General features: G+C 42.4%; 2 protein-coding genes across 5 annotated transcripts; both read right to left on the reverse strand.

The window, feature by feature from the left end:
* Positions 1 to 734: 734 nt before the first annotated feature.
* On the reverse strand, positions 735 to 4,449 carry LOC147239456 (gap junction delta-3 protein-like). Its single transcript, XM_086196021.1, has 2 exons — positions 4,328 to 4,449; positions 735 to 3,674 (listed from the first exon to the last, which is right to left on the reverse strand). Exon 2 carries the CDS (start codon positions 3,517 to 3,519, stop codon positions 2,692 to 2,694), a length of 828 nt encoding a protein of 275 aa, XP_086052147.1. The 5' UTR covers positions 3,520 to 3,674; positions 4,328 to 4,449; the 3' UTR covers positions 735 to 2,691.
* Positions 4,450 to 5,076: 627 nt separating this feature from the next.
* top2a (DNA topoisomerase II alpha) lies at positions 5,077 to 17,588 on the reverse strand. Of its 4 annotated transcripts, none has more exons than XM_086195613.1 (35): positions 17,394 to 17,588; positions 16,280 to 16,429; positions 16,023 to 16,113; positions 15,862 to 15,925; positions 15,585 to 15,730; positions 15,110 to 15,207; positions 14,785 to 14,997; positions 13,877 to 14,050; positions 13,433 to 13,534; positions 13,212 to 13,349; positions 12,981 to 13,119; positions 12,753 to 12,910; positions 12,546 to 12,671; positions 12,220 to 12,330; positions 11,498 to 11,603; positions 11,254 to 11,363; positions 11,029 to 11,121; positions 10,837 to 10,951; positions 10,168 to 10,289; positions 9,721 to 9,869; positions 9,306 to 9,537; positions 9,085 to 9,219; positions 8,784 to 8,984; positions 8,471 to 8,666; positions 8,257 to 8,348; positions 8,031 to 8,171; positions 7,847 to 7,930; positions 7,441 to 7,638; positions 7,167 to 7,314; positions 6,820 to 6,978; positions 6,444 to 6,603; positions 6,081 to 6,136; positions 5,865 to 5,981; positions 5,468 to 5,682; positions 5,077 to 5,376 (listed from the first exon to the last, which is right to left on the reverse strand). In XM_086195613.1, the coding sequence occupies exons 1-35, from the start codon at positions 17,409 to 17,411 to the stop codon at positions 5,242 to 5,244; spliced, it is 4,692 nt and encodes a 1,563-aa protein (XP_086051739.1). In that variant the 5' UTR covers positions 17,412 to 17,588; the 3' UTR covers positions 5,077 to 5,241. The 4 variants fall into 4 exon arrangements, with proteins under 4 accessions (XP_086051739.1, XP_086051737.1, XP_086051738.1 ...); XM_086195611.1 differs by having other exon boundaries at positions 5,853 to 5,981; XM_086195612.1 differs by having other exon boundaries at positions 6,820 to 6,981.
* Between the last annotated feature and the right edge of the window lie 3,696 nt (positions 17,589 to 21,284).

The following is a 21,284-nucleotide window of genomic DNA, read 5'->3' on the forward strand; positions in this document are numbered from 1 at the left end:
ACTACTACATGATTTATTTTTGTATATTCATTTTTAGATCTATTTTATTTTATTTTGAGGCTGTGACCCCAGGTAGATCAAATTTCCACAAAAGTTACTGGGGATGCTTTTATTTTTTTGATACGAAATGGAAGGTACACGCTCGTTATCAGTTGATTTTTTTTTTAAATAAACCTTGTGATTAGTTAATCTATCGTGAAAAACACACGTTTAGAAGCCGAAATTTTAATTTTTTCTTTTTTAATTACTAATACCACATTCCCCCCGATTATTCTTATAAAATATCAAATAAGTTCGCCATAAACGCGCTCGAGAAAACGAGTAGAACATCTTTGGTTCAACTTTATCGCACTCAGAAAAAACAAACAAAAAACATCTCTGAATAATAAAGTGTGCTGCATTGTTTTTGGCGTCCCTACACATCCCACAGAGTGCGAGAGTAAAAGTGAATATTCCACATTCCGGACGAACAAAGCGACGACACTCACGACTGAGTTTCTGTGTGATGCGACGGATTGAGTTTTGCTGTCCAACAGAAACTTACGGAAGGGAAATGGAAGTCATCTCGTACATTTTGACATGTTTAGTTTGCACTCAGCCGGCCTTTTAGTGCGCGCACGCACGGACCTGAAGAACAGACTGACTCGATCGTTCCTCAGAACCATGTGACAACATGATTGGCTGTTTTACAAGTGGAACAATTAAAAAAAAAACTACTAAAAGAAATGTATAATTTATTAAAGATTTAAATTCAGACAAAATATCAACAGCATGTTACTGATATATTTTTTGTAATTTACGATGAGTGACATGGAAAATCAAAATATCTGGTGAGGAGTCGGTACTCAATAAAACCACCGATATTTTACAGATCAGCTACGAACCACAAGCATTTTCCCCAAAGGAGCTATTTCATTTTGATGAAATAAGGCTGATTAAAGAAGTAAACACTCACGAGTCATTCATCAACCATCGGCTGCAGAGGCTGCACTGTCGCAACAAATGAATAAAGTTGAATTATCAAGGAACCATTCAAAAAAAAATTCCAATTTCTAAAACCAACCATTCAAGATGTTTTGTTAAAAAGAACTACAAAAAAAAAGAAAACAAGGGTTTTTTTTGTTTTTCTTCATAAAAGTGCATGTTTTTGTGCACACGTTATTTCTACATTTTTCAACGCTGCACTTATATGGTCACATAACGTCACACCATTTAGTCTCCACCCACTTGTTTTGGGCCAACAGGCAAGATCAATTATGACAAGAACAAATGTGGACATATGGCGTGACAGTACAAGTCGTGGATCAAGCCAACTGTATAAAAGTAGTGGATGTGGTTTCTGGGTGGATATGGAGGCGCCTTAAACCTGCATTCTCTCTAATGGCCAGCAGGGAGCGACGTGTGCGCGAAGAGGCCGGATCGTCCATCTCTTCGTCCCAGCAAGATCGCTACGGCAGCAGTCTGACTCTCTCTCCAGCTCCACCCTGCTATTCAAACATCACCACTCGTTGTAAAAAAAAAGAAAAGAAAAGATGGCGTCGGCCAAAATTCCACACTGGAGGCCACAATGGCATCGACGCCTCATCGCCAGTCAGTGTTTCAGCAGCGTGACACAGCACACTAGCTAGCATGTTGTAAATGCTAACAGCTTGAGGCACTATTTTTCTTACTACATCGTTAACAACCTAACAGCATCAATAACCATTTGTTCTCTTGCTCTTTGTACGTATATCGATACACCTCTGACTGCCAGTTGAGCAACAAGACAGATTAACCACACAAGGGTCACATTAATACTGACAGATTAACCAACCAGACTAAAGGGTTAACCTGCTTTTTTTTTTTTGGCCAAGTTAAAGGAACTCGTCAACTTTTTGGGGAATTAAACTCATTGTCCATCAATTATAGAGCCAAACAAGCCGACAGATACCCGTCTCTCCTCTGTATTCATCACGGTGCTCCAGACCGCCACCCAGTGGCTGACTGCTGGTTAGCTTAGCTATAGTGAATGCTAGCAGCGGGGCAGTAGAGAAATCCGTCTCAGAAGTATCCAATACGTTTGTCCCAAAAAGCGTCTCTGCCCGCATTGATAAATCTTGCGCTGAACAATTTCTGCACTGTTGTTTCAACTGCCCCACTGCTAGCGTTGATTGCAGCTAAGCTAACCACTACATCTATAGCGCCACGTTGTACTCGGAGAGGAGGGAAGGGAAGCTATCTGCTTGCCTGCTCTAAAATTGATAAGACCACAAACACATTTAAATCAGAATGTTATGTTTCAACTGGAAGGACTTCCAAAAATAAATTTCCAAAGAGACGGTTTCCGCCTGTTTGCATGTTTTGTCTCTACGGACCAAAGCAACCAAAATAGCACAATGTACACTAAACAATGTTTCAGGACGGGTGTGGCACAGTGACCCTTCTCAAACAATGCAGTAATCAAGAGTATCAAGTATCATCTTAGCTGTCTACTGACTGCGATGACTAACAAACGTGTCACCCGTGTCACGTGTGCATCCACCTTGTCAACGTGATCAGGCTTGAAATGCTGCCTGATCTGATATCCAAAGCATTTCCTCGCGGCTTCTCATCATAAAAACACATCAGTGGTTGAACGTTGTCACTGACATGGCTCTGGGGAATTACAAGTATTACATTTTAAACTCCAAGAGTTCAGCAGTCCAAGCCGTCTCACACCATGTGCGTCCTGCTGCTCCCATATTTGGAGGCCTTGGAAATCTTCCTACTGCCGCCGCTCCGCAGCGATCCTCGCTTCAGCCTCACGCTGTTGGACACGCTCTCTGATGTTTTCTCTTGCGGCTCTTCATACTTGATGTTGTGCAGGTTCTGGCAGTTACAGGAGTGCTGCGGGGTCAAAGGTTCCTCGCCAGCACAGAACCACTTCACCGAGCTGTAGAGGAGCTCGAGGCAGCTGGAAAATGCGGCAACCACGCCGACAATGAAGTAGAAGCAGAGGAAGATTGTTTTCTCAGCAGGGCGAGAGGTGAAGCAGTCTACCGTGTAGGGACAGGGAAAACGACTGCAGGGGAACTGGGCTTCCACCTTGAAGCCATACAGCAACCACTGGCTCACTAGGAAGCCAATTTCTGCAACAAAGCGGAAGGCCACATTAATAATGTAGAGTCTCTTTAAATGGCGAGCTTCTCTTTTCTCCTGCCTGCTGCTTTGGCTGAGTTTAGAGCAGTCTTTCCTCTTGTTAAAGTGATGCGTGGCGTACATAATAAACAGCAGGGAAGGTGTAGCGATGAGGACGATATGAAACACCCAGAATCGGTACTGGGAGATGGGGAAGGCCGAGTCGTAGCATACCTGTTTGCAACCCGGCTGCAGGGTGTTACAGGCAAACTCCTCCTGCTCATCCTCAAACAGGTCACTGGCTACGGTTCCAAGGATCAGGATTCTAAAGACCAGCATGAGCAGCAGCCAGAAGCGACCGAGCATCGGCGAGTGGACCTGAAGACTGTCAAAAATTCCACTGAGGAAACCCCATTCCCCCATGATGCCGCCGAGGTCTCAGGAATGGCTTCCCCACCTGTCTGCTTCAAATCAAACGGCTGAAGAGCGAAACCTTATTGTGCGTTATAATGTTATTGAGACTTATCTGGCAGGTCAAAGTTTGATCTTCCCACGTTAACGGTTCACATTCCAAAGACCTGAAACGAAAGAAAAATCGTGCAAGGCCTCGTTAGAAGCAACATGGAAGACTTACAAAGTGGGATTTTACCAGAAGGATTAAATACATTCAGACGTCGTAAAAATGCATTTTCTTATTAGAAATCCATGATGTAGTTTATCAAAATCCATCCATATTACAAACACACCTAATAAAAGTTTTTTTTTTACCCCCCCCCCCATATCATGTTACTGTATTTGTACTATATTAACATTACGTGCACTTTTACAGAGAAATATAAAGTATTTTTACAACACTTCTATCTGTCAATCCCGGCCTTAGATTATGAACCTCAGTATTTTTTTCCTCTGGATTCTGAAGAAATCTTTGCACCGTCTTCACTGCTGTCGTTCGACAGTGTCAGGGTTTAGTGTTCGCGAAACCTTTTGGTACATCTCCAGCATTATCATGACTATGAAGAACGTGAAGAATTGAGAACATGCACCCATTAGATTTGATGACCCGGAAATCAAACTTTCATTTTTGACCTTTTTAAACAAACACTGAAACGGCGCCACATCAGATATAAGCACAGCCTCGATTACCCAGAAGCCTCAACCGACTGAAATACTCGATACTGCATATAAAAGGACATTCAAAGAGCAGGAAGTTCAGTCGAAGACTTTTATCTACCTTATGTAAACATGCAAACCCCCTTTAGTGAGCTTTCGAGATACTTTTCTTGTCCTCTCCCGCGAGTTCTCACGACATAAAACGGGGTCCATTCAGCCTGTGTGCCTCGTTCTCTCCTCCACTGATGGCACGATTGAGGTTTGCAGGGGCTTAAAACTGAGAGGGCGGTAACAGTTTAGGAAATTCCGGTCAGTGTCCTAATCAGAAATCATTAAGTCTCAGACCAGCTATGTTTACACAAGAGAGGCAAAGTCTTGATGAGCGTTTCCTAAGTGACAGGAAGGGTCCGTTTGAAGCTGCACCAACTAGATGCCCTGCGTTGTGGGACTGGGTGCTCCTTCCTTTCGGAAAGAGCCTCATCAGGATCCCAGCACAGCCTCTGGGAATGAAAGTCTGTTTTTATGCCTACATGTTTGAAATTAATAGTTGCTTGTTCGCTCCGTGACAAAACCTAGATGTTGCTTATGGATCTAAATTTCCTGGTAAGTTGCTTCCAAGTGAAAAAACAAACATTAACTTGATGTTTATTCCTTTAACGTGTCGTTTGAGCGCCGCTCAGTTCAGACGAAAACAGACCGTGTGATGGATGTAAAAGCTGTCACAACTTAACACGCTGTGGATTCTTTTGGGAAAAGGTAACTTTATTTGGCAAAATATAAGATGAACCAATGAAATATTTACAAGACAAACAAGTAAACTACAAAGGAAGACAGAAAGAACAAGTTGAAAAAATGTTGGGGTTTTTTGGGGGGGGGGGGGGGGACACTTTTTTTTTTGTACAAAAGGAGCTGAATATTTGTTTAAAACTGCAGTGAATGATAAAAGCAAAGCATTACCTACACGGGACAAAGTAAATGCAAGTAGAACCTGCATTTAACAAATTCTAAAAGAAAACGACCCTGTGGACTCTACGTCTAATCAGAGTCTGAGTCCAGGATGTGGGTCAAGGGTTTTCTGGCGTGGGTTCTGTTCCGAGGTGCCAGGGCGACAGGAGATGAAGAATCCTGGTCTGAAAACTGGTTGCCGTAGTCTTCCAGCTTCTTCAGTTTCTATGACAGAAAACATCTGTTCTGTTAATAATGCCACCAACACCATCCTTGGTTCTTTACAGGAAAACTTAAGAGGAGTGTGAAAACCGACCGTGGTGCCGACACTTTTTTTGGCCTTCAGGCGCGACATGAGGTTCCCCGAGTCGCTGTCGGAGTCGTCGCTGAAGTTGTGTTTGCGTTTGGGCTTGGCCTTGCTTTTAGCACCTTTAGCTTCACGCTCAGAGTCGCTGGAGTCGAACGTAGGGACCTTGGTGGAGGCGGGTCTGGGTTTACAGAGAGCTTCCAGGATGGACGGCTGCTTCCCATCTGAGAGAACATTAGGAGCTCAGATCACATGACTAGACATTGGGCAAGGTTGATTCCAAAAAAAAAAAGAAGAAGGAAAAAAAAAGAAGCAATTTCTGATTTTCCCAAATCATAATTTACAGTTCCCAATCAAGTAAGTAATGTTCAAGACCCTGCTCGTTTCTACTAACTTGATTTTGTACCTGCAGCCTTCTTCTTGGATGCTGCTGCTTTCTTGGGAGCGGCGGGTTTCTTGGCTGCAGCCTGTTTGGGTTTACGTTGAACGGGAGCCTTGGACGGAGGCTCCTGCTCAGACTGGGCTGCAAAGTTCCATCGAGAGGAAATGAGTAACTCTTTTTTTCCCTCCCTAACCCATCACGTCCCAGACCCACGTGTGAAGAGCCAGTAAAAGTACTTACAGCTGGATTTGCTTTCAGATTTCAGAACGGTCGATTTGCTCTTTGCCACTTTCTTCCTGTGGGAGAAGAGAATTCGAATCGATGAAAAGTTTTGACGGCACCTTTTGCAGCATGCTTTTCAGACCAGACAACACGAGACGATTAACGCAGATTCACACATGGAATCATGTCCACCTGGGATTTAATCTCACTTCGCCTTCATTTATATGCATATAGACACCTTCATGGTTTCTGTCAGTAAAGGTCAAATGTGTGGGTTTTAATCAGCGGAGCGAGCAGAAGCTAATAAACCACCTCTGAAAGTGGTAACGAGATCTGTAAGTGTGCTCTAAGTGCGTTCACACCTGAGACACAACTACTCACACTCGCTCACGCGCTCTGGGGGCCGGAGCCGGAGAGTCCAAATCACTATCAGCCATGTTGCTGAGCTCCAGGACAAAGCTGTCATCATCTTTCCGTTTTGAAGCGGCCTTCCAGTCGTCAAACTCGTCCTCGCTGTCTGACACGCTGTATTTTACAGCAGCTGGGAAAAAAAAAAGAACAGAAAAGGTTTATAGCTTTTGTTTCTTAGTGTGAATAAACCTTTTACTTTTTTTTTGCAGATTACAAAAAAAACGTAAACAAGGTTTGTGGAGTAAGCAGAGTCCTCTTAAGCAACTCTGGAATGATAACATCTTGGGTCTCTCTCACTGGGGAAGGGTCCTCTGCCAAAGTGTAAAAGGACATCAAGGAAACGGACCTTTGGTTCTGCGTTCAATCTTCACCCTGGGGGCAGCAACTTCATCTTCTGCCTCCATTTCACTGTCGGACCTTTGATCAGACTCGTCCGACAGATCCCTTTTGTGCTTCTTGGTGGCAGGCTTGAACTTGAGGGTGGACTGCTTGCCCGTCTTTGACGCTGCTGAGAGAAAAAAGCTTCGTTACATGAGGTCAAGGTACGACGACGTAAAGTTTCATCAACAAAGACTCGTCGTGGCTGCGTTTTTGTTGTGAATGCTGCAATATTCTGGGCCTCATCGCTGGTTATCAGCTTCACTGGACCAAATGAACGCACAGCATCAGCAATCACGAGGGCTTCATTCTCACCCTTTTCCTTTGAAAGGGTTTTAGTTTTCTTGTTGAGTCGAGCAGCCAAGCCAGTTTCCTCTACGGGCTCTGTTGATTCGTCTGGCGCTGTATTCTCGGCATCTTCTCCATCCTCCTCAAACTCCATCTTCACGATGACATTTTCACCCTACGACAACAGAAATTCAATCAAAACAGAGCTCTGTAGGAATCAATAATGCCAAATGTTATTCCATCCGAGCTGCACTTGAGGCGACACTTCAAACATTCACTTCTTCTCATGTGATCCACTGACCTTGATTTTCCTGACTCGCTTGCCCTCTCCTTTCTTTCTGTTGGCTTCAGCTTTCATGGCGCTGGTGATGCGGGGGACTACACGGCGTCCCTGTGGCGTGGGAAGAGTCTCTTCCTTCACTTTCACCTTGGTTTTGCCTTTTCCAGGCCCCTTGACAGCAGGCATGGCGGAATTCTCCTTTTCTTTTGCTTCGACACGCTGAACACAAGAAGAACAGTTCGGGAGGGAAACTAACCAGTGTTTCTGCGCACATCCAAGCGATCCAACATCTACACAAACATTTCTTGTCTGAACTAGCAATATTTCAGCACGCGGAATATTGTCATGTTCGAATACCAGTAGGGTTCTTTACTCCAATAAACAGTGATTGTCCATACATGCAGTAGATGTGGCAGAGAGCAGTTACCTCCAGCTCCTGAGAGAATGCGGCGAGGTCTTCCTTCCACAAGTCCTTAGGACTCTTATTCTTCAAGGTCTTCAGCTCCAGCGTCTACAGAGGAGCAGATGGTTAGAAATGGTTTGACCCATTAAAACGTTAATATGTTCTTCTTTTTTTTTTTAAACCACGGCAGGTTGTAGCATAGCATCACCTTAGCGTCCCGCTGCTTACACAGCTCCTCCTTCTTCTCTTTGGTCAAGAACCACATGGGCATGCTGAGCAGGTAGTTGTAGTCTGGGCCGCTGGCGTCGTCCTCTGTTCCTTCCTCCTCCTCCTCATTGTCCTCCTCATCCTGAGATCAAGTATTTGTTATGGGGCTGGCTATCTAGCATTCTTCATGGATGTAAATGAAAACCATATTGATCCCGTGTTCCCACCTTCTCTTGAGACTGTTTCCAGGCCTTGACAGGGTCTGAGTCATAGCCCATCTCCTGCAGCATGCGGATAAGTTCCTTCTTTGGTTTGTTCTCTGGAAGTAGACGGATAACGTTCAGATTCTTCATTGAAAAACCCACAGAAGTCATGGTCATCTCGTGTCATCTGCCTTCACAGCTTTGCCTCCCAAAACAAAAGTATTAAGAAGCAACAAACCAATGACTAAGGTGCCCTCAATTTTCTCCAGGATGAAGCGGGCTTGGTTGGTAAGCTTGGATCTCTCGGCCCCCAAGACCCCAGACAACCAGTCTTTTCTCAAGACATAGTACTTCATCCTCAGCTCAAAGAAGTCCTTGAGAATATCCAGCACAGAGTCGTACTTCTTCAGACTGCCCACATGGTCAAACAGAACCTACAGTTTAGACAAAAAAAAAAAAAGGGGGGGCGCCACATGTTGGATTAGGAGACATTCCTGCTTGTTTCTGTGCAGAGGGATAATTCCCCTGAGGCCCTGGAGCATCACAGCTACCATAGAATTGCAGGTGAGGGGGCTCTGAAGCTTGAAGACTTTATGGAGACCAGCGGCTTCGGCCTCCTTCAGCTTCTCTGGTGTCATCTTGACCACAAAGCGCACTGTGGTGTCGGTGTGGTAGTCCTTGTAGTCCGTGATCAGGGGAGGAACCTTGTCTGTGCCATTCAACATGGGCTCCAGAACGTTCTCTTTGTACGACTAGACCAAAGACAAAGAAAACACAATGGTGTAACTGAACTGGGTTCAGTTATGAACGAACGTGACGGGACCATCATCGGGCCGTTAAAGAAGGACCAACCTGTGTCCAGGTTTTCACAGGCAACTCAGAGATTTCGATGGTGGTGGAATCGAGGATGGCCACCTCTCCATTGTTCATGAACTGGTTGTCCATCACCTGGTCAATTGTGCCTTTGAAGCCTTTGTAGCTGGGAAGCTATGGGGAAACACAGCAAAATCATATTTAACCATCATGCCAGCAAGACGCAGGATGGCAGTTAGCCAGGCATTTCCTGTCCTCACCATGGGCAGAGGCTCCTCTCCATTCAACATCCGCTGGACGTTGGCGATGATCTCTCGTATGTCGTAGTTGGGGATTTTACTGGCCCAGCCTGTGCCGATACCGTCGGCACCATTCACCAGTACAGTGGGGATGATGGGCACGTACCACTCTGGTTCAACACGCTGGTTGTCATCATAGTTGTACTTGAGCAGGTTGTCGTCCACGGACGGTAAAACAAGGCGTGCCAGAGGGCTGAAGGGATGGACAGTTGGAGGGTTTTTAAAAAAAAAAAAAGTTTTAATCTCTGCTCAATAGTCCTTTAGACGTTTATGCCATTGCTGTACTTCTTCATCTCAAAATATGGAGTAATACACAAGTACTGGTGCAAGTAGAAATCTTTTTTTTGTTTGTTTTGTTTTCGTGGAAGCTGCTGACCTGAGCATAGTGAAAATATATCGAGGGCTGGCAGAGTCCTTGCCACCATGTAACCTGGTTCCGAACTGACCAAGAGGTTGCAGCAAGTTCAAGTTGTTGCTTCCCACAAAGTCTTGGGCCAAACCAATGATGGTCATCATCAGAGACATCTGGAAAATTCATTAGAAGAAGAAAATAGCATTCATTCATCAAACACCATGGGCTCGTTTTCAGTGGGAAAAATGTTTCCCTCCAAATCAACTATTATTTAACCGAGGACTGGTTTGGAGCTAGGGTTTAAAGTTGGAGGCAAACACATTTAATCTACAATTCCATTCTCTCATAGAAGCAAATCATTCCAAAAAAGCACACGAGCACTGTATTTGCCACCAGCCTAACGTCAAACCAAAAGGCTACTTCAGAGGATAAAAAAGTTCAACCCAATCATCAAATCCAGAGTCATCTCACCTCTCCATGGTGATAGGCTGACATCTCAGCCACCGAGCCAGCTAGCTGGGCTACCTTCACCTCCCGCTTGTCGTTCCTCTTTAAGCAACAGAACATCACCTTCCTCTGGCCTGGCTTCAGTCCTGACAGGCACACAGGGAGATCCTCACATTAGAGCATTTTATAGATGGAAATTACGGCCGCTCGATTGGGACATCCAGACAGCTCGTCCAAAACAAGACGACAGTTCTTTCAGCGGGTTAAATGCAAGTGCAAGTCAATGGATGTGTTGGTCACCACAGCAACAAATAAAGACGATATTGATCCACGATGTTTAGCCTCCGCATGATATGAGTGAAATACACGTCATGTCCGATAAAAACAAACCTTTGTGGGTAAATATAAAGATGTTTCCAGACCACTGGATCAGCTCTACCTTTGTGCAATCGCAGAAACCCATCATGTCTCCCTGCTCCCTCTAAAAATATGCTGACACTGTTTTGGCATTAGGAGAAACAGGGAGCACTGACAGCTGAGGAGAGTGCTCCCCGTTCCAACACAATAATCATTTTATTTTGATTATTTCGCATTTGTTATCTTGGTAAGTCAAAGTCGTAATCCAAATCCAATTAATAACCCAGCCCTGTTCGGAATATAGTGTTTGACACATGTTCGTTCTCATCCACGTACCATCCACCAGGCAGGGAATTGACCTCTCATTGTCCGAGTTGGAGAAAAGCACCAGCTCCTTGTTGACAAAGTCATTGTAGGACAGGGACTTCGTGGTCTGACCATATAGATACTCCTGTAAACATACAGCAAAAAGTTAGCACATTATACAGAGTCAGCAGTAGCTGGAACTTTATAGCAATGATGACCAACCTCAGGCAGGTTGTGCTCCTTCCTCTGGCGTCTGTTAGTCATGAAGTTGGTGAGCCACTCTTTTCTCTCCTCCACTTTTTTCTTGCTAAAGGCCTTACCGAAAGAAAATGCAAATAAAAAATCAACGTGAAAAAAACGTGAAATCAGTTATATTTCTTGCGATTGCCATGAGCTTTACGTCTTAATGGAAGGAACGTGAGATGAGTAGATGCGCAACAATCTTACAAGGGTGATAGCTTCATCGTCTTCAGGTCCGGAGTACTTGAATGGAATACGGTGTTTTTGCATGTCAGAGAAATACTCCTTGGCTTCCTGCGATGTGCTGGTTCCCAAACCTGATTGGATGAAGATCATGAAGACACACAATTAGGGACAGTACCGTCACACACCAATAGTGACACCTGAGGTGTTACTTGAGAAGGGTTGCTTACTTGTCTGTTATACTACCACACAGGGGTTTGTAACAAACCTTTGTAGTATTTGACTTTCCAAGATTTGTGGTTGGCCTGACTCTCCTTCCACACATTGAACTCAGGGATACTGTAGAAGGACAGCTGGGTTTTCTTGTACGATGCCTAAAGGCGACACACACACACACACAAAAAAAGCCTCATCACTTGGCTTTTTTGATGATTAAAGCACACGTACACGTACACACACACACGCGCGCGCATGCCACCAGATGGCAGTGTTGTTGCATTAGTACAGATTACCAAACAGTTGGGACTAGAAATCAACACAATTTCCCATTGTTTAGTTTAATTCTTAACACGGCGCTTGATTTAATTCACCAGTGGTTCGATGTCTTGACCAAACCAAAGTCTCAACGTCTCTTCACTGTTGTCCTTGTAATAATGCACGATAAAAGTTTGAAAGATCTTTGATGGTGGAGCTGAGAGCTCACGAGCATATGCCCCGCCATCGTAGTCATCTGATGTTGATCTCAAACTTCTCACTTTGATCTGACTTTAATCTGGTTAATCTCGGAAATCCAGAGTTTAAGCAGAATCCTGGCTGACATCTTCCATCTTCACCCAATGAGCAGGTGAGTCGCCTTAAAGCTTTGTTCTCAAACCCCAGAGACGATGGGGAAAATTCATCTCGCCAGGAAACTTAAACGATAAAATGTGTTATGTATGTGGCCTACATATTCTGTAGATGTTGTGGGAGACCATCAGTAGAATTTGATACCTTAATGATGGGGGTGATGAACTCCTCCAGGAAGTTGTGGCGCAGTAACGACGGCCAGTTATGGTGGATGAAGTTGATCAGCAGGCCCTTAATGTGGGAACCGTCTTGATCCTGCCAAGCGCAGTAGATTCAAGTCAAATAAATACAAAAGTTTAAAAGAATAGATCCCACTTGCATCTTTATGTGGCATTGCACCTGTAACAGGGGTGAGCAGAGTCTATCAGGTTTTCTATGACAGCATCAAAAAAAAAAAGAAAAAAAAAGACACAAAGCAGAAAAAATGATCAACTTAAAAGAATACAATGAAGATCAAAGGATCAACAAACCTGATCTGTCATGATCATGATCTTGCCATAGCGCAGAGTCTTGAGGGAGTCTGGATCGCTGTAGTTCTTCTTGTACTGGAGCCCGATGATCTTGATGATATTGTTGATCTCAGCATTTTCCATAATCTGTGAGGAAGACGACACAATCTGTTACAATCATCTACTGCCTTCATTCAAAAGCTTTACAACCTGTTTGTACAGCCTGACCTGTTTGTGCGAGGCCTCCCGGACGTTGAGCATTTTTCCTCTGAGCGGAAAGACGCCGTAGCGGTCCCGGCCGACCACACCCAGGCCAGACACAGCCAGAGTCTTGGCTGAGTCTCCCTCTGTGAGGATCAGTGTGCAGCCTACAGAGTTCTTCCCACCTGCCAGAGGACACAGTTATAACTGGATGCTATGTAACAGTCAGACTGTACTTAAAGTGAGACACAGTACCTGCATCGTTGGCATCATCCAGTTTAGGCACCCCTTTGATTTTTGTGTGTTTGACAGCTGAGCATTTCTTATTGAGCTGTGACTGAGCTTTGAACTTCACCCAGTTCATGACACTTTCCACTATTCCACAGGTGATGGCCTATGATGGAGAGCAGAAAATGAGGAGTTCGCCAAATGATATATGCGCTGGGGGGACGACTGTCAGAACGGGAGTTGGGCTTTCATTCACACCTGTTTAATGAACTTCTCGCTGAGAGGACATGTGGATCCAAAGCTCTTCTGCTGCAGAGTCATGTTTTCTTTGGTCTGAGAGTCAAAAGTGGGGTTCTCAATCAGGCAGTTGACAAACAGCCATATGTGGTTTTTCACCTGAAAGGGGAAGGAGATGAGCAAAATTAATTATGGGAACCGTTTGCCATTTGGGATCTGGATATACAATAAGCAGACCGTACCTGGAAAGGCTTGACCACCACCCCAGCTTTGTTCTTCTTCTTGACCACTTCAATGAGCTTGCCAACCATCTGGTCAGCTATATAGTCAACGTGCCTCCCGCCCTGAGGTAAAGAGGAAAAACATAAGACCCTGCTTAGATTGACTGTCATGAATCTTAATCACAGTGACACAAAGTGGCTGGGAGAGCAGCCAAACGTGCACTTTGCTGTGTAAGAAACCCCTCGTGCTAGTGCCCTCAGCAAGAATGCTTTATGGCTGCTGTGACGTAAATATGAACAGGCATAATAAAATAAAACAAGTTATCGATCAGTGTCCCAAAAGGCTAATTGTACTGCAATAGTTTTATTGGTCTGTCAAAGAAGTCAGGAACCACACTCAGTCATTATTCCCTCTGTTGTACACGTACAGTAAGCGGATTGTAGAGGGTATAATAAAGACATTACCTTGGTCGTGGCGATGCTGTTGACAAAGCTGACCTGCTGGAACCCTTTCTCGCTCATGGTGAGGCAGACCTCCCAGCGTGCATTGACAACCTCGTGAATCACAGTGAGCCGATTGCCCGTCTCGTCAACTTTGTCCTTCACGTACATGTCCACGTAGCTACGGAAGCCTGTGACCTGGTAGTCACAAGAATATAGTTGTCTTACTCGCAACATCAGGGGCACGCGTGCTTAGGCGCCCATCAGTAAAACACTAGAATTGTTGAGTTAAATCAGGGAATTGAAACCAAGTCTATAAGAAAAAAAAACATCACAGGCGAAAATATAAGTCACATCGTGATTTCAGTCTGTTCTTTTTTTTAAAGAATGACTGTTACAACAAAGCTGAAGAGGGCTTTGAGACGTGCACAGGCAGTAATGAAATCATCATCTCATGCATTTGAAAATTCCTCAGCAGCATTTCTGAAAACCCGCCTCTACACGTATTGATTGTAATGGCAGTAGCGAATAGATGAATATCAGAATCCAATGAAAGCGCAATGTTAGCTAAATGCTAAGTTTGTATCAAAACACCATTCTAAACCCTGTGATGCTGCAGAGCTGCCCTACCAACATCTGTTTGATACAGATCCCCACAAAAAAAACATCAACAAAAAAATCACAACAGTTTAACGGGTTTTTGGAAAAAACTGCCGTGACATTCCCACAAATATAACAAATCATACTGAAATATCTGTAAAAGTTATCACAATTTGATGCTCTTTCCAAAATCATGAAGCTCTTGCAGACCGTAGTATATAACGTTAAAATATGTAGGAGGCAGTGTGCAAGCTGGCAATTCCAAAGGCAGCCATGGTGAGGAATGGATGGTGCCTGTGATTTAAGAAGGTTTCGAAGCGATAAAGACTTACTGGCAGTCTCTTGCCATTGAAGAAGACAGAGACCCCCTTGCTGGACCCAGCAATGTCGTAGGCCCTCCTGCTCATCAGAGCCACTGTGTCCTTGTCCAGGATGCTCATTTTAAACTTTGCCAGATCTGGCCGGAAGGTGATGCAAGTGTACTCTTCTCTGTCAAAGGATTTGATGCTCGCGTCCCCCGCCCTGCCCATGTTGTCATACCAGGTCTGGACATGCACACAAACATGGACATTGAGTGACATGAAGATATTCTTTAGAAATGAAGATGATTCCACAAAAAAAGAAAAAAAAAAAAAAAGGATTCAGTTTCCTTCCTACCTGCTTAAAGCACTTCCTGGACTGTTTACAGGCCGTCTCAACAGTGAACTTTGTGCTAAAGATGTTGCACAGCTTTGCACCGTAACCATTACGTCCACCTACACAAGAATTGTAACGGGTTTACTCACAAAGTCAAAAGGTCAGAAGCAAAACCTCATGCAGCTTCAAATTATTTTTGTTTAAATCACAATACTCTTCCTTTATTAACTCAACTTTTTACAGCCTTTCCTTGCTCTTGTATCCCCCACCCCTATCTATTAAAGTCAGACTCCTTTTGTTCTTGCTGTTTATCATAGTTGCATTTGCTTGCACCAGCACTTCCATCCTGTCGATGTCTTGTGCACATAACAGAACTGACAAGACAATGACTTTACATTAACAAAGCCTGCAATGTGTTTAAAACACAGTTTATTATCTCACTGTACGTGCTCTCCCGCATTTCAACAAATGCTCAGATTTACAAGGTGAACCGTACCTGTGACTTTCTTCTCCTCGTCGTCATAGTTACTAGAGGTGAGGAGCTGTCCGAAGATGAGAGCAGGCACGAACACTTTCTCCACCTTGTGCTCCACCACAGGAATACCCTTCCCATTATTCCACACACTGATGGTGTTGTTTTCACTGGAAGGAAAAAACAAACAAACGTGTACACCACCACAGAGAGCAGTTAAGCTTGATAAAACAGCATCAAAGGAACACTGTGGTTGGATTTTAAAGGATATCTGAAATCTATGCAATGATATTACACTCACACATCAATGTTGACTTTGATGCATGACATGCCCTTATCCCTCTGCTTGTTGTCAGCTGCATTTACTTTGAAGGAAAACAGAAACAAACTATTAAAAGCCGAACAAATATCCTCTCTTATGGCCTCATTCACCTTCTGATCCACAAACAACGGTTTACTTACCAAGGATCTCGTCAAAAATCTTGTAAAGGCCGGGCACAAATGTCACATCACGGCAGTTCAATCCAACATCCTCATCATACACCCACATTTGCTTTAAAACAAAAACAAAAAAAAACAGAGGGGGAAAACAAGTGACTTCCAAATCCTAAGGACAAACATGAACCATTTATGCTTTGTCTTTCAGAAAGTGAGAGTAAATTCAAAAGTTCACCAGCTCAGGGCAGTTCATCTTACAATCATACTGTGAGATTCCTTACCTGGGTCACAGGCTCTACAGAGCCAATGTAGGAGTCCGGTCGAAGCAAAATGTGCTCCAGCTGAGTTTTCTTTTGGTAGATCCTCTCCACCGACATCCGCTTGGGATCTTTCTTCAGCTTCTCTGCCGGCTTGTTGTCAAAGAAATTCAACTGTGGAGGCATAGCATATAATTCATGGGAATTTTCATCCACTGTCCAAATAATGAAGCAGGGGTCCTGCCAGCCTCTAAATACAGTCAACAACTGTTCATGCACAATTCAACTGCTAAATTTTCATGATTTTTCCACATTTTTAATGGAGATTTTCATGGCTGTACATTTTTGTTCACCTGTGAAAAAACAAACAGAAATCCATTTGAAATGTATAAAATAAATTTATACAAGAGCATAGATTAAAGAAAAAATATTAAAGTAAATAAAACCAAAATAGAATAACCTCAGTCAATCTTAACTAAAGCGCTAATGTTTTAATATTCAAATATTTTCTAAGTATATTAACATTGCTTTCCTGAGTGTTCTGAGTATTTTTTTACATATATTTTTAGAATTTCTTCCAGATTTCTATGGACTTATGAACCTTTTTATTTACAAACAATTACTTGTATCTCTGTAAATATAAACAAAAAAAGATGAAGACAATTTCGTATACTGAAATAATAAATACGACACAGCTGATTGATAATCTACCCACGGCCAATGTTTCTGATTTTCAACATTAGAAAGGCCAAACCACAACAGTTCCATTCGGTTTTTAGAGAGAAACCAATCATACATTAACTAGACAAGGGTGACATGTCACTTGCAAATCAGGTTCAGTGTTCAGATTAGCATTCGGCTATGGTTTGGTGTGTTGAGATGAAGCGACTCCATGTCTAGCAGCTTCGGGAAGAGCATGTCAAATTGGTTTCCAACAAAGTCGTTGAGTAACTGAAAACTGCTGTTATTTTTGGAAACCATTTTTTGCGTTTTAACACCATGTATCATGTAGCTGACGACCAGCTAGTTGCGTAAATGACGCGGCTTCTTTACAATGTTAGCAAGATAGCTTCTAACACGTTTCGAAAGTAGCTAACACTACCGACAGTTACGGGTGGGGAAGCGAAATTCACGTTACCTTAAGTGGTTCCGCCATTTTAAATTTACCGGGACACCCTAGATTTAACTGCAGTATGGACTATGTTGATATGTGACAAAAATGCCCCCTAAAAGCTCCTATCTGTAGCCGTTTAGCTGGTGACTCTACAACGAACCCTGGCTGAGCAATTTTCGGACATTCATTTGAAATTTCAAAACTTGGAGGAGGGTTCTGGCGCCAGTTATATCGACCAATCAAAGGATAGATCCCGCGATTTATTTAACCAATGGAATCTTAAAACCCGCCTTTTTCCGGAAATCAACCAATCACTGAAGCAAAAGAAGAAACTCCACCCTCCTTGCGCTGACGACCAATCAGCTTCCCTTAATAGAACGTAAACAGATGTCAAAGGAAGACGATATAACAGAAGCATTTGAGGTATCGTTTTTAGAATAATTGATCTTTAACTGTTCGATCTTATGAATAATAATATCCGAGTAATAAAAAATAATGGTATAATAATTAAATACATTTAAAAATAGTTTCTGTTGAAGATATAAAATACAAGTCTCTTTCTGGAAAAACGCTTTTACAGTTTTTGATTGAGATTATTTCTGTCCCGCAATGAGCACGTCACAGGAATGGTTTTGGATGAATTGAACAAAGAGGTGCTGACTGTCAGCATTTGGAGATTAGATTACAGAACTCATAAGACATTAATCCTTGAGGGATTATAAAAAGTCTACAAGTCCCACACAGTTCAGTGAATACCAATGTCCATGGCCATAAACACGCGGGTCAACATACATAATATTAAACTTTGATTTGCAATTTCTCGAAATCGTAAGGCCCAGTTTTTATGGAGCGTAACTGCCAGAAACGATAAATGTCTCTCCCTATAAGCACCACAATAAATCATTGAAGAGCCTCGTCAACACCAATATGAAGAACAGCTGGAAAAAAAAAACTTGTACTGTTTACACAAACACACAAGTTTGGGTTTAAAGGGTGAACACATCTTCCTTTCCTTTCAGTTCCTCATGAAAGAACAGACTGGTAAAATGCATGAACTCAGATTGGTTCGGAAATTATGACCTAACTGAACTGATGGCAGTTTTTGTTTTGGCAGATTTCACACACGGAACTGTAGGCCTATTAGACTTTAATCCCAATATGTTATTGACAAGCAGGATTAAAAAAAAATAAGAGAAGCTACCTAACTGACAGATGCATAATCCACTGTGAGGAAAGGGTGACATATTCCACTCGTGCATATGTCATCTTACATACATTTAGCCTAGAATTAGAATCACAAAGTCAGCAAATAAATTAACACATTTCGGAGAGCCAAGGGTGGCAGGTTACAATCTTGGTTCAATAGAAAATTTTAATGAGTCATGTTAAAATTCAAGATATTATTTTCTGTGGTGCACGTAAAGTGAGACGCATTTTCACAGTCACACTGAGTTGCAATGATATATATATAAATATATATATATATATATATATATATATATATATATATTTATATATATATATATATATTTATATATGTGATTGTATGATTGTACCAGGCTTTATCTGTTCACTGTTCACAAATAAGTATTGGTTTGTACTTCTCCTGACCAAAAAAAAGATGCCCTTAAACATTGGTATTTATCATTTATCTGTTGGTCACTTACCTACAAACAATGCAGACTTTTTGTATGTGTGCACATTTTTACGTTGTTGGGTTTTTGTTCTTTGAACTCCTCACATCCCTCACAATCATTGCAGCCTACATGAGAGCTACCATAACCCTAGTGGCTAATTTAATAATTTCCACAGAATTGTGTCATTGAGTTTTCCAGCTAATCCTCAGCTGATGTATTACTGCAGGGATGTATCATTGTGCAGGCTCTCCCATTGTGTGTTGGCACTGTCTTTAAAAGTGTCAGAGGTTCAGATGAGCAGGATTCCACCATGAACACAGAGACCTCTGCGCAGGTCTAGCTAGCTCTAAATGTAATGCAATTGCTCTTCCATTCTTATATTCCCTCCTTTGTTTTGCCCTCTGATCTAACATTGACATGATAATAATGGGGCTGTGTCGCTTGAGTGGGTTTCAGCGGAAGCAGGCTTCACTCCTGAATGAGGCTGTGAACACGCATGGCCTTTTTTTAATGTAACAGAAAGAAAAATTTGATCTCCTGTATGAAAAAACAGGAAATCCCTCAATCTGTTCTCGTATGCACAACACAAATGATTTGTAACAAGCCCTTTGTAGGATTTCATTTGCACTACTGTTCTTGCGCACATTAAAAAAACTGTATATTGTGTTTAACAATGACAAGAGACAGCTGTAACCCTCAGAGCTACGCTAGCAATTCCCTTGTTTCCAGTCTTACATACTAGCCACCAGTCTTTAGCTTCATATTTGTTTTCTCACGTAATACCCAGGGAAAATGAAAATAATTTTTTCCTCAAAATGTAACTATTACTTCAAAAGGTACAACAACAAAAAACTAGAGAATTTGATGCAATTATTACTTATGCATGCTGACTGAACATTTTTCATGCCAATCTTTGCATGTATTTGGCATTATTGCTACTTTTGCATATTTTCCTTTTTTCCAGTACTACTCTAATGCTGTAAAACATTCACACACTGAGACTTATTCTTGCCTCGAACTACTGGGCCATTCACAAGAGAGAAAACTAAGTACTTTGCATCCAAAAATAGTCACCCATCTGAATCGTTGAGGGATGTTAGCAAAGTAGATGGACAGTCAGGCTCTCTGTGCCACCTGTTTTCCTCTTTATTTATTGATGACTGTGTGTTTTCTGAGGCCTGATGCAGCTCGACAGTTGTTGAAGTCAAGGAGAGAGAAAACTTTATTGTCATCGATCTGTTAGAGGGTTTGTTTATACCAGGACAAAGGTATTAGCATGGCAGGTATACAGATGTACGGGTTTTCACTTGAAGGAAAGAGAAGTTGACACAGAAGTTGTTTTTCTGAACTCCAGCTTTCTAGCCACCAAAGACCACCACATGAAAAATGTATAAAGGTCAAAACTGCAAAAATAAACTTACAACTGGTCTTACATGCTGCAAGACCAGATAACAAAACTAGTGGTAACTAAATCTATTTGTTGACTTGCTGCCCTCTAATTGATTGCTCAGCAGTGGGTGTCATTTTTCCTTTCATCCCATTACTTTTCAAAATTGAAGACATGTAGCCCACTTTAATATACTTGTCTCAAACTGCTGAATTGACCAATTTGATGCTGTCTGTCAAAAATACTCTGTTTTCCATTCCTAAAAACAACCCAGTTTATATCCATGAAACTTGGCAGTAGGGGGAAGCTTGAGCCGCAATAAAATCATATTCAATTTTAGGGCCGAACCAGCAATCTTCTTTGAGATCATGACTTTTTTTTTAACTTTAATTTCTTAGTAAATTTTGCATGAACCTCTAAAAAAGGGATAATTTGGATACATGTCTGATAGAAGTGAAAATGAAAACGACTTCAGTTTGGGATTTGAATATACAGTGATAGAAGGATGGGCTGAAACAGAACAACAACCATTAAGGGAGCTATTAGTGCAATTTTAGTTGCTCGACTGAAACCGAAATGTCCGGTCATGAAAGTGAGGGAGTGCATACCTACACTCAAGCGATATGACATCGTCAGACATGGACCTGGTTCCGGATCAATCTACCAATTCTTATCAAAATGTATCTGCAGTTGAGAAATCCTGCAAAAAGACACCGGTTATCAAATTACCCTGTGGGCAGAGGAAAAATACGGCAATTATGAGCTTATGCAGCGTCACATTTTGTTACTTTCCTGAGCGATAGCCTCAAGTCAGTCATTATCTCAAATAGCAGTTTCCACGTCCAAGTTGAATCACCACGGCATGATTGCTTTTCGTTTCCTGATAATTCA

The sequence above is a fragment of the Aulostomus chinensis genome, chromosome 23, assembly GCF_037954235.1.
Source record: "Aulostomus chinensis isolate RoL2024-O1b breed Wild chromosome 23, RoL_Achi_v1.0, whole genome shotgun sequence".
In the NCBI taxonomy this organism is placed as follows: Eukaryota; Metazoa; Chordata; class Actinopteri; order Syngnathiformes; family Aulostomidae; genus Aulostomus; species Aulostomus chinensis.